Below are 13,211 nucleotides of genomic sequence, written 5' to 3' on the forward strand. Positions count from 1 at the left end.
CAATCAACCTTCATGGTATGTATGGTCCCACTGCAGAGATATACCAACTGATTTGGAAAAGAAATGCTGCCAACAGCCTCCCCAGACATGTATTTCAACTGTACCACACATGTAGGAGTTTATTCTGCAAAATTCCCTGACCCCAATGGTAACTACACTGGTTTTATTCCAAGACGATTGTAAATAAATGTATATATTTGATATCTTACATAAGTTTGTTTTTATATATTTTTGTTTGATGCTCTAATAAAGTGTTCTAAAGCACAACTCTGTGTTGCATTTGTAAAAATACCATAAATTTTAAAACTCCTGCACAACAACAAAAAATTATGTCTACCTCCAACATTTTACATAAATTTTTAAATTATTAGTCCTTATTTCCCCAAAATATATCTTTATTTTCAAAAAAAAAAAAAACAGGAAACAAAAATAAAGAAGGTTTTGGGTTTTCTCTTGCCTCCCCCAACACCTATGTCTGTGGCAAAGTTTACCTGTAAATAAAAAATAAACTCAATTAGCAATGGACTATTGTGTGGAAGATGTAAGGCAGATAATGTTTTATTTTACCATCACAGCAAGTCCGTAGGTGTTGTAGAAGTTCCTCTGTTGATGGTGCAGGAACTCCGGACAGCAAACCGTAACGCCTATGATCCTCAGGCCTTAGCTTGTAGCGTCGAGGAAGACCTTTCTTGCTTGTCAAACGTCGGTCAGTTGCTTCTGGGATATTCCAGTCATGAACTGTATCCTCTATGTTAATTTCTTGCAGAGTCTCAAGTTGTAATGTTTTTTGTAATGCTGCTCCAGTCCTGTGAACAAAAGCTTTTTATTAACTATGCGCTATTGCAGTTTTATAGAATGTTAAACCAGTGGTTCCCAAACTTATTTAGCCGCGCACCCCCTTCTATGTCCCGACCATGTCGACGCACCCCCCAGCCCCCACATCAGGGCATGGCTATATATATATATATATATATATATATATATATATATATATATATATATATATATATATATATATATATATATATATATATATATATATATATATATATATATATATATCAGACGTCAAGCTAAACAGACAGGGTTAAAAAATGTGATCGACCTTTTTCCCCATCACTTTCATTTTTTAAATAGTAATTAATAAACATTCGATACCATTACGATTTCCTTTGATTTAATTTTAAATAAATATTTAGAGTGCCCAGGTAGAACATAAACAATGCAATTTAATGGTTTTCTTAAAGTAGGAACGTTTAACCTGTGCGTCCAGAGCGCTCTCCTTCCTTCTGCTCTGCGTAAACCTGAACTGGTCACCTACTTGTGCGTAATCAAATGTGTATAGGGGAAAATATGGAAAAGCCATGAGGTTCACTTTTGCCTCAGACCGACTCATTGCTGTTTTATGGTGTGACTGAATCTGCGATCCGCTGCCACACGGACTGGAATAACAAATGCTGCAGTAACAGGAGCTGTAGTCAGGTTCGGAGTCACTGGCTGGAGCGGACCCGACTTTAATACGTCATCCCAAAATAGAAGCTAATATCTTAATTTGACCTGGAATGAAAAATGTTATAAAACCTCTTAAAAGTTTTTATCACAAAGGAGGCAGCGCTGATTTCTGGGGCGCCGGAGTTTGCGCAGCGTGCGCTCTTACCCCCAAATTCCACTACCTCCGCTCCGGTCCGCCCCCACCCTCCGCAGCCGCTTGCTTCCGAACTCAATTTTTACTGGTACCCGCTCTACAATGGCTCCGCTCCGGTGCGGAGACCTGAGGTGGGCAAACAAGCATGCGCGGGATTTTCGAGATCTTGCGATACAGTCCGAGCAATAAACGCGGAAGTTAGATCCAAACACTCGTTGTGTGGGAGAAGCATCGAAATGAACTGTTTAATCTGCCTATCATTTGTGTTGAGAGATCAGCAGTGTTTGGATCAACAAAGTGTGACTACTTTGATAGGGGAAACTGTATTTATGGCTTACTTTTGTGCATTTAAACTTCAGCCGCCACTGATAGTTGTTAAAAGTTGTTAAACCTGTACATATGAAACAAAAAACGCCTTTTGTTTATCGATTTATTGTGAAAAACGCAAAGTGTGCTTGCTCCTTTTCCTGTTGGACGGTTGTGATTTCTGTCCATTTACTGCGGAGGTGCTCCGGCGTCTGGCTCCCTCTGTTCCGGCGTCCGGCGAAAATAGGATCGATTCTATTTTTGCCGGACGCCGGAACAGAGGGCGGCGCACGGCGCCACACTGCCGGAGCACGGCCACAGTAGTGGAATTGCTCTGATTGACTACAACGGGACCGATTTTGCTCCGGCATTCGTGTCGGAGCGGAGCGGAGGTAGTGGAATTTGGGGGTTATTGAATCTGCGTGTGTGTGCGCGCGCGCGCGCGCGGCACAACTCCATGAGCCGCTTCAGTCACCGCGCCTCGTTATTTGGCGCTATTTAAACCAATGTTGTAAAATGACTTCTGCCCAGCCCAGATGTGCTCACTTGTGCACCCGTGAGCCGTGGTTCCGCTGGCACGCGCCTGACCTCTGACAGACGCACTCTGAACTTCAGATCTCCGGCACGCTGTCAATAGCCTGAATGGGAAACATTTCTTATTTATTTAGTTACATCCACAATGTTCTGTGTGTGAGGTTTACAATGTCAGAACACCTGCATGAGACAGGGTGTTAATTACAATCTGCCAGAATGACTCACCACCTTCAGATTTCTCCAACACCGTTAAAAATGATCAAATACGGAACATATCGGCATGCGCAGGCCAGAGTGCTGAAGCTTGGCGCATTGTTATTATGAAGCTAGGGCACATGTGGAGGACACACACACGTGCGCGCAAAAATATACTTGTTTTCAATTATATTCATTGTGCCCACTTATGTTTTCTTAGGCCCGCCCACAAACGAGTTTCTGGCTACGCTAATGGTGACATATGACAGACTTCTCTGAGCTCCGCAGCCATTACACTTTTCACCTCGCGCACCCCCTAGCGGCAGCTCGCGCACCTCCGGGGGTGCGCGCACCACACTTTGGGAATCCCTGTGTTAAACGAAAGGAATTACCTTATGTGTATATAAGGTGTGTAGTCCTCATCACCGCTGTCATCAGTACCGCTGTCCATCTCGATGGTTTCGTCCTCCTCTGAAGACGAATCAACTTCTGTTTCTCTGTTTGGTGACCATGTGTCATCTGATGACTATCCTGAATATACACAATATAAAGTTTTTAGTATGGAAAATTAGACACATTTTATTAACATCTGAATACTTACACAGAGTTTTGAATATTGTTGAACTCTTCCTCGTCAATGTTTGCTTCAATTCCCACACAAGATAACCTAAAAAAGTAATTATTGTTTACTTTTCCTGACAAATGTGACAGCCAAATACAGATACAACCTTGTACTTACATTTGTGAAGATCCTTCTTTTTTAGTTTCACCTTGTTCCATCACCTCCTCCAAATTATCATCCCTATGAAAATAAAATACAAGCACAAGAATATGATTAGAATCAATACATATTTTGTCATTTTGAAGGTAATAGACCTCGTCTATTGGCCGTCATCATCACCCTCTCCTTATTTTTCTCACTCTACTTATTACGCATTTCTCTGTATCCACTGAATTCCTTCTTTACAAATAATTTCCTGTCTCTCTCTTTACATTTTAAAAACACAATTGTGTTATTTTTGTCTCATAAACTTTGAAATAAAAATATAATTTTTTAAAATATGTTTAATATTGTTGTTGTGAAGTGCCTCAAGAGTTTTATCTTGAGAGGCGCTATATAAAATGTAGTTTTACTATTTATTTCTATACATTTTTTATAGTAATTCATTATCCCATTTCTAGAATTTTTTTCAAAATAATCCACCACTAACTTAAAACAAACAGGCAAAATTATAATATTCCTGGTAGAGGTTTTTACGCAGCTATTTACCTTTCAGATGATTCTCCATGAATGCTAGACAGAGCTGGCACTGGTGTTGGAGAAATACACAGTTGGCGCTTCAATGGTGTAGATGTTGATGCTTCATATTTGGACTGATGACTGTAAAAAACAAAGCCCAAAAATTAGTGATCACAAGCTAAGCAAGTCTCCCCAGCCTTCACAGATTTTTGCACGAGCTGATTATCATTCCTTTTATTTTAATATGGAGTTTTCACGTAGGTAAGACCACAAACTCAGACGGTAATCTGTACACGTGGCCCACCCAGGTTAGCACAATATGTCTTTCAGTGCTAATGGAAACGTAAGGTTTTGGATACGTTCCTGATCAATCACACCTAATTCTAACTGCTGAATCATCTCCTCAGACTTCTACAAGTGCTACATGAGCTGCCGATTACTCGTTTTAATCAAACACGCAGCTCAGGCAAGTGTAAACACCTAATTCAGCTTTCAAGATGCTAACTGAACCCCGCTAACGGGGAAGTTATAAACAAGAGCTTAAAACAATATACTGATGTGGCCTATAGTTAAACGCCACACTAATCATTAGCTCCCATATAAACAAAAAACTAAAATCCCCTTTCGTTACTCAAACTTCTTCCAATATAGCATAAATAGTTCGACTAGCATCGATTCATGTCGACTTAGCATTCAAGCTAATGCTACATTAGCCAATAGGACACCAAGCATACAAAGCTTGTTTGCTCTATTACTTCTTTCAGTGAAAGAAAGATTATAAGTAAATTTATCCGAAAAACAATAGATAACTTACCTGTCTAAAAGATACTTTGCCAACTCTTCATCCGTTTTCAGGCCGTGTAGATCACGAAAATCTCTCCATCGTGTGTAAAACAATCTCCAATGTAAATTCTACTCGACTGTCTTAAACGTCTTACAGCCACTTTTGAAGAAGGGCTTTTAAACTTTTTAAATGTTTTTTGAGATGTGGAAGGCAGTCGAGGAATCGGTAATTTGGGGTTTTGTTGCTCCAAGTTTCTGCAGTAAGCCGAGTGAGGCGCGTGACACTATTGTGCACGCTGAGATCTGCTCGTGCTCGATGATTGACAGCTGCCCCCTGGTGGAAATGCAGCGCTATTGGTCAACGCGTTAGGCTTGCAGAAATATTGGCTGAGCTCTACAGGGCAGGGGAGGGACTTAGGAGAAAATTGAAATATTAAAGATTATTTACTTTTTTTAATAAAATTGGGTCAGATGGTCAAAATCAAACATTTTTAAAGTTATTCTACATTTAAATGTTGCAGACTGCCTTTAACATCTTTTAGCTTTCATTAGCCCATCAATATCAGAAGTCACATCCTGAGTCACAGCCAACTTCAGGATGTGATTAAAGTTCTTGTGTGAGCCTTGAGCGCAGCTTTGTTTTATTTATACTCATTACAGAGGAAACTTGCTCACAAAGATAAGTTTATTTTCACTCTACATTGTAAAGTATGAAAATAAAGTTTACACAACCATCTTTCGGGCCGGATTTAACCCGCTTGCGGGCCGGATCCGGCCCGCGGGCCGCATAATTGACACCCCTGACTTAGACAAAATGCCAGAAATTTACACTGTTAAATATTTCTGGAGTGTTGTGCTAAGGTCAACTTTATACAAAGATCAAGTGGATGCATTTGTGTGTGTGTGTGATACCTCATTTGTACAGAAATTTTGCCCTTCTGTCCTTCTGAGTGGCAAAGCTCTCGATGACCTTTTTATTGAAGTCAGGAATGTTTGTGACAAGCTTTTTTTCCATGGAGAGCATGGCAAGAGCATTCAGCTCATCCTGTGTCATGGTGTTCCTCAGGAAAGTCTTAATCCTCTTTAAAGTAGAAAAGCACCTCTCTGATTCGGCTGTGGTCATGGGTGTGGCGACAAGAATCTTCAAAAGAGTGACAGTCTCTGTGAACGTGCTTTGAAGATTGTTCTCCATGAAAAACTGGAAGAGAGTCAGTGCACCATTGCAAGCCCTGAACTCATGGTTCTCATAGATGAGGGATAGCTCTGTTCTGAGCTTAGCTTTGTTCAGCATGGGGTAGGCCTCTACAGCGGTCGCCAGTGCTGCATCTGGGAACTGTGCTGTGTGTTGCACAAACAAGTCACTTTGTAGCAGAGTGGCAGTAACGAGGTGCTTGGTAAAAGAGAATCGCTCTTTTGTATGGCTCAGGATGGTGTCACAAACCTGTCATATGATAAATAAAAAACAACAAAGTACATAGGAAACACTTTCATAGGAAATAATGTCATCAGTATCCTCTTACAAATGTCATATTTCCCAGTTTTTGGGACAATAAAACATTTCTGATTCTCAATCAGATGTTTTCACATTGGAAGTAAAAACATCTAATTGAGAATCAGAAATGTTTTATTGTCCCAAATGCTGGTAAATTTGTTTGCTGCAGCAGAAGTGTAACAAGTAAAATGGAATCAGATTGATGTATGTACAAATTTACATGAAATACACATTTACATGATTAAATATGTATAATAAGTATGTGTGTTGAAATGAGTTTTTACAGTTATTGCACATTACACAATGTACATGTTATTAAACAAATGTCCCTGTTTGTGGGACAACCAAGGATTTCTGATTCTGATTGTCTTGTTCACAGAAATGTAATGTACAGCTTACCTCTGCACCCAGCTGCTGTTGTTCTCCCTGTCCAAAGGTCCTCCGTTTCTTCCGTTTCCCTCATCGAGCTGCATGGCAATGTTAGCTCTGCCTAGCATGGCTAGCTTCACCGTGTTGTCCATGTGTGCCCGGGATGACTCGTTTCACCTTCTCAGAAAAATGTTTCATGTCTGTAACTCCCGACACAATCCATGCCTTATCTGTCCCAGTCGTTTTGAATAACAAACACAGAAAGCAAAATAAAGCATTAGCGTGATTGCATCCAGCTAGCCACGTCTCCCTGGTGTACCAATTTCGGGAGAAGCCTCGTGTGTACAGTTTACCCTTCTCCTTGTCCTGCTGGCTTATCTTTACTTCGGGCTGATCTGGTCCAAGCTCTTTGACATTAAGATTTTCAACCATTGTTCTCCTCTCGAACAGATACTGGAGAAGAGACTGAACTGAATTCAGTGTCTGCTGAGATCCGGTATCCATGCTCGTTGTAGGCGCACTCTTGTCCATCACGGCATCTGCGTCACCACCAAATAAATACCTTGCTCGAGTCGAGCTCAACCCGAAAACCAAAGAACAGCCTTGGCAGTAGCTCTATCGCCCTTCGGGCTTCCGAATCGACTACGCTGATTGGATGCATTCCCATTCCTATGCGTTTGATTTTCTTGTCAGCAATTGGCTGGCTGCTTCACTGCTGTATGGGTGATCTTTCTGTCACCTCCACCGCTCGACAGGGAGCTTCTCACCAATGATATAGACATGCAGTATATGTATGATTTGTTTTTGTTACAAAACACACAATTAACTTAGAATATGTGATTATTGTTCATTTTATTTATTTATTTTTTTAAATAATAATTTAAAACACCGTGGAAAACTGGGGGGCGGCGCCCTATCGCCCTCTAGTGGCCAGCCGCCACTGCAGCTAGTGCAAAAGCGGCAGTGACCTAAATATATATAAAATATAATTTTACTTACCGAAAAAAATGAAGTGGAGACTTCTTGGACGCTCTATTAGTGCAATTAATACCACAGCAAGTAATTTTGTCCAACAATTGCACAAATAATATCCAAAAAAGAATACACAAACGCTACAACTACTGGTCTAAGTTCAGAGACTCAAATCGCGGAACAGTTTTCAGGCGAGACCGAGGCTCTACTGAGGCCTTTCCACGGAGCTAGCTCTGTGGTCACGTGGGTCTGGGGCGGCGGTCACGTGGGTATGATGCTCATTAATTATACAGAATTTTAGGCATTTAATACACCCCCCTCAGAGTTTTCATGAGTGTAAACTAGATCATTTAAACCAAAAACATGTGTTGGTACCAGGCTGTAAACATGTTTATTTCTGCTGTGAAATTGGTATTTTTAACATGGGAGTCAATGAGAATTTGCTCGTTTCTGACACCAGCCCCCAGCAGAGGAGGGTGGAACTGCAATTTATTTCACTTCCGCATTTGCCTCAATTTCTGTCCTGCATTGTGGGGGCTTGACTGAGACACACAAAGCATTGTACATTTCTCCAGACTTTTCCTGAAAACACACAGTCCAGTTAAGTTCTACAGGCAACTGAATGGATGGTACAAAATCCCATTAAAACAAAAAATAAAGGATTAGCACCTTCCTAGAACTCCTCCATGTGCTACCTAGCTCACCCTGAATCTGGTTCTAGCTTAGCATTACAGCTTACACCAACCGCTCTTAATAATGCACTTATAATCCAGTCCATATGGGCTCTAGCCACAAGCTAGTGTTTTACTGCGTTTCTGAACATTTTCCCGCGACTCGCATACCTCAGTTCTACCTCTAAACCTATTAACCCATTCTCAGTTTTCCCGCTCCGGACTATGAGTCCGCCATTTTATTCCCATGAAAAGGAAAAATAGTTTTACAGACGCCTAGAAGACGATTTTGCGGTTCAGCTTAGCAAAAGTTACTCTCTAAGGCACAGACACACTATCACTAATGTTTACTATTGCTCCTTTACAGTTCATAACCCAGCTTACCTGCAGAAACAGAGGGCAACAAAGTTAACCGGAGCAACTCGGTGTGCAGCCTGCTCCCTCACTATGTTCTGACTTCTTCTGCGGGAGCGTCAGCTACTGCTGCACAAGGCACCGAGCGCCCTCTGCTGGCCAGCTCTGTAATTATTGCTCAGACTGCAGAATAGACTACTAATAGTTTTTATCAAAGTTACATTACCAACTATAGAAATAAAATGGGGGGCTACTATTTAACCAAGGCATCTATATTAAAGTGTCACATAATAATAATAATAATAATAATAATAACTAATAATAATGTTCATTTAACTTATTCAGTGACCATAAGCACATTTCATATTAATTCAGACAGAGTCAAGTATATAGTTTATAAAAATGAATTTATTTATATTTCTCTAAACTAATGATTATAAGAATCAAGGTATGAATGATGATGTAATGTAATGGAAATGAAGTGATTTAAAGTGAGGTGTGGAATAATGTAATGGAAGCTAGATGTTTTAGCAAAACCTTTCTTAAATATCTAAGAGACTTTGTGGAGTCTGGGTTGTAAAAGAATTTGGCTGTATGTTTGGTAAGCTTGAGATTTGTTAATAAAACCATCCGACGCAGTCTGCTGAGTCGACACCCTTTGTGTAGAGATCCTCATTCAGATTCAGGGGGTCACGAGGTCAAGAAGACATGGACCTCGAGGTACCAGGAACCCGTAGATTAGCTCCGTAATGACCCTTCTAGTCTTGAGAGATCTCCAGGTCACAACAGGCAGTTGGAATGCTTCATGCTTTCGTTCTTTTTTAAACACAGAAACAGTTTTGTTTACCTGTTTGTAGCTACGGTTTCGCCGACAGCTGCCGGCTTCTTCAGGCTGACGCTGATGGTGGCGCGTCACTTCCTTCTCCGTTTATCTGCGGGCAGCAGAGGACGTTGTCGCCCTCTACTGCCCGCTCTCCCCTCTCCGACGATGCAGTCCCATGCGTGGTCCAGCGTGTAAACTCCGTCGTCCCTGTTCATGGTCCCACATCCACGTCTCCTTATCTCTATTGCTTCCTTGATCCATCTTTTGTATTTTTGTTGTTCGGTGGTTATGATCCGTGTGCTGTCCCAGTCCATTATATGGTTTTCTCTTAAGCAATGATCTGTTACGGCTGACTTTTTTATTGTGCTTTCTGCTTCTTCTTTTGCTGCTCTTGTGTGTTTACGATTTGCCTCTTTCTCGCACTCCTTTCTGTGTTCTATTGTCCGTGTATTGAGTTGGCGTCCGGTTTCTCCTATGTATGTTTTATTGCATATTTTGCATGGGATTTCGTAGATGACTCCACATTTTTGTCCAGCTGATATTTTGTCTTTTGGGTGTACTAATCTGTTTCTAACTGTTGTGTATGGCTTTGTTGGTGTGTTTATGTTGTGTTTTTTCATTGTTGCTCTTATTTTTTCCGTTATGCCTCTGATGTATGGTAGGGTTATCACTGGTTTTGGTTCTTGTCTTTCTGGGTTTCTGATTCTTTTTTTGGGTTGTTCTTTGCTTTCTGTTTTTGTTTGTTGTTTTCCTTTGTTTATTGCCCATGTCGGGTATCTGCAGGTCTTTAAAGCGTGTTGTATGTGTTTGTCCTCTTGTTTACGGTCTCTCTCTTCTGTTATTATGTTTGCTCGGTGATATAATGTTCTGATTACTGACATTTTGTGTATGGTGGGGTGTTCTGATGTCCATAATAGATATTGGTCTGTGTGTGTTGGTTTCCTGTATGTGTTTATGTTTAGGGTCCCGTCGGTCTGCCTGGTGATTTTCATGTCCATAAATGCTATGCTGCCTTCTGTTTCTAACTCATAAGTGAAGCCGGCAGCTGTCGGCGAAACCGTAGCTACAAACAGGTAAACAAAACTGTTTCTGTGTTTAAAAAAGAACGAAAGCATGGATTTACAAAGACACAGCAAGAACACACCTAAGAAGTTGGAATGCTTGTTTGTGTCTGAGGTGTGGAGTAGCTCTTTAAAGAGCCATTGTGTCTGTAATCACTTACAGCATTGCAGAGAGGCTTTGACATGATGTCAAAAGAGAAGATGGCTTCAAAATGCTTTTTCCACCGATTTGGCCAAATCGGAAGTCAGCTGGAAACTGAACTAATTGGGAAGTAATTTCTGTTTCATTAAAATAATTTTGTTGATAAATATTGCAAATTAGAATTTGACACGTTTGAGAACATTATCAAAACTTTACCTCAGAAGTCACTCCTTCAGTCAGGTCCTCAGGGAGGTTTTTGTGTGATTGAGAATGTTTTAAACACTTATGTGAAGAGAATGTTTCTTATGTCACGAGTTTGTTCAGGAGGAAGTTAGGACCCATGATGCAGAGAACCAGACGGACGAGGCAGGGGTGGAAGATGAAATAAAATCCTTTATTTTGGGGTAATCCAAAGGCAGGGAGCCAAAAACCAAAAAGACTAAATCAGAGATGATAAACACTAGAAGCTAGAGACATTAGAAGCACTGGAGACACTAGAGATCAACGAGACAAGTCTGACAGAAACAATGGACCGACAAAATATTGAGACACAGACAGGGTTATATACATTGGGGAGGATGAGAGGGAGATGAACTGCAGGTGTGTGGGGAGAGAGAGAGCAGGTGAACTCAATTACTAATCAGGGAGGAAACTAACATGACCTAACAATAAAACCTAAAGACAAGAAGAGCAGGAAACATAAATAATCTATGGCCTAGTCAACACGTAGCCGGGTTTTTTTTAACGAATATCCGCCCCTCCAAAAACTTGCATCCACACCACCTCGTTTAAAAAAAAACTCTGTCCACACGTACCCGGATAAATACGTTGTTAAGGACATGCCAGACCTGTAGGCGGCAGTACTTCCCCCGAATTGGATCCAGTCAGCGTAACTTTTGTCTTGTTGCTTACATTCAACAAAACATGAAACATGGCACCCAACTCATTTATATGGACCGATAAAGAGGTAGAGTTGCTCTTAAATGTCGTTTTGGAGTGTAAAGTCAACAACACCCAAGAAGGTATCGACTGGGAATCTTGCCAAAGCAAGTATGCGGACATAATGACCCTGTTTTTAGAGCAGTATCCCACGGAGACCTCCACAGACTTTCCACTTGGAGAGGGAGGTCTTACACGGGCTAGCCTAACCACGAAAATAAAGGCAATTAGGACCGAATATCGGCTGGCCGTTGACAGTGGACGGAGAAGCGGGTTTGGAAGAGTCGTTCTTTACTTTGACTTGTGTGAACAAATCTGGGGTGGTTCGCCTGCCACAACAACCATGTCATCTGGCATAGAAACAACTGACCTGGATGACAGCCTACCTGTCCCTTCACCTTCTACGTCTTCCTCCTGTACCATGGAGCCATCTGACAATGAGCAGGAGAGCAGTAGGACAACCGCAATGAAACAGAGGCGAGACCTACTGCAGGTATGTATTTATTTGGTGTCGTTTGTCAAGTAAAACATAAATCAACAGCAATATATTGGGCTTATTTATAAGTGACAAAACGTGGGTTTGTTTTTATTATAACAGGTAAAAATTCGATTTGGAAAGTACAGATTTAGCCTAGAACTTACATAATGAGTTTGCTCACAAAATATTTAAATTTCCAAAATCATCTAACAAGCTAAACATTTATTTACATAACTTAACATATAATTAAGCCATACATTAAAGACAGTGACCAATTATTTGCCATAATGTCACATCCTGGAGGTTCAGAGGGAATCAATTGTTGATAATGTTTCATCCTTGTTTTTCTCCTTTTATCAAGGCAAAACTGAGGGGACACCGGCATGACCGTCTAAAGAGAAAGTTACCAGATGAGACCCAGTGGCTCAATGCACTTGAGGAGGACAAACGTGCAAAGAAGAAATTGATTGACCTTCTGGAAAAATCTGAAAAACAAGCATCTTACAAATGCATTAGAAATGCTCACCACATCTATTGCTGAAAGCTTTTCTCTTCTTAGACAAGTTGTGCAGCCTCCTCCTGCACAATCTTCACATTACATGCCATATGAAGCAAGAGGGCACATATATGCACATACCATCCTGTTGGGGTTATTAGGTAGCGAACATTTAGTAATTAATTAATTACTTTTGGATTCTTCAATAAATTCTGTAAATATGGGAATATTTACTGATTTATTAATTAATTAAGATATTCTTAAGTATATACGGGGCACCATTCCCTTCAAACGGGAAAAATTGAATCCAAAACTCTTATCAGTCTTTCTTGAAGTTCGTAGAATCCTTGGAGCAGAGACTTCTCTTCGACACAACAAAGCTACTGGAGACGAAAATCTGAATTTTATAACGTTTAATTAACAATTTGTCAAATGAATAAACAGTGGCATAAATGAATAATAACCATGTGATATAATAAAAGGATGTATATTCAAAATAATGTTCAAGGTGTTTTGTGTGTATGTATGTGTGTGTGTGTTTCTAAAATGGAGTCTGTATGCAAGATGGCTGACCCCTTTGTCTGGCTAAAGTGTGGGTGGCAACTTGCACTTTAACTTCCAAGGCACTTAGAATCATAAGTAACTTAACCTTAAATTCACTCAAAACATTTCAAAGGATCATGAAACAACACAAAAGATTAATCACGAATA

The 13,211-nt window shown here is 40.5% G+C and overlaps 1 protein-coding gene across 2 annotated transcripts; it reads right to left on the reverse strand.

Moving 5' to 3' along the window:
* Nucleotides 1–378: 378 nt before the first annotated feature.
* LOC139063519 (zinc finger MYM-type protein 1-like) lies at nt 379–8,582 on the reverse strand. 2 transcript variants are annotated; one of them, XM_070545540.1, is made up of 8 exons: nt 6,595–8,582; nt 4,735–6,144; nt 3,951–4,061; nt 3,420–3,482; nt 3,282–3,347; nt 3,073–3,211; nt 568–806; nt 379–491 (listed from the first exon to the last, which is right to left on the reverse strand). In XM_070545540.1, the coding sequence occupies exon 2, from the start codon at nt 5,992–5,994 to the stop codon at nt 5,617–5,619; it is 378 nt and encodes a 125-aa protein (XP_070401641.1). In that variant the 5' UTR covers nt 5,995–6,144; nt 6,595–8,582; the 3' UTR covers nt 379–491; nt 568–806; nt 3,073–3,211; nt 3,282–3,347; nt 3,420–3,482; nt 3,951–4,061; nt 4,735–5,616. The 2 variants fall into 2 exon arrangements, 1 of the variants encoding a protein (XP_070401641.1); XR_011516882.1 differs by lacking the exons at nt 379–491; nt 568–806 and adding an exon at nt 2,516–2,589 and having other exon boundaries at nt 6,595–7,381.
* Nucleotides 8,583–13,211: the final 4,629 nt, after the last annotated feature.

This window comes from Nothobranchius furzeri, chromosome 16 (assembly GCF_043380555.1).
Source record: "Nothobranchius furzeri strain GRZ-AD chromosome 16, NfurGRZ-RIMD1, whole genome shotgun sequence".
NCBI classification, from domain to species: Eukaryota; Metazoa; Chordata; class Actinopteri; order Cyprinodontiformes; family Nothobranchiidae; genus Nothobranchius; species Nothobranchius furzeri.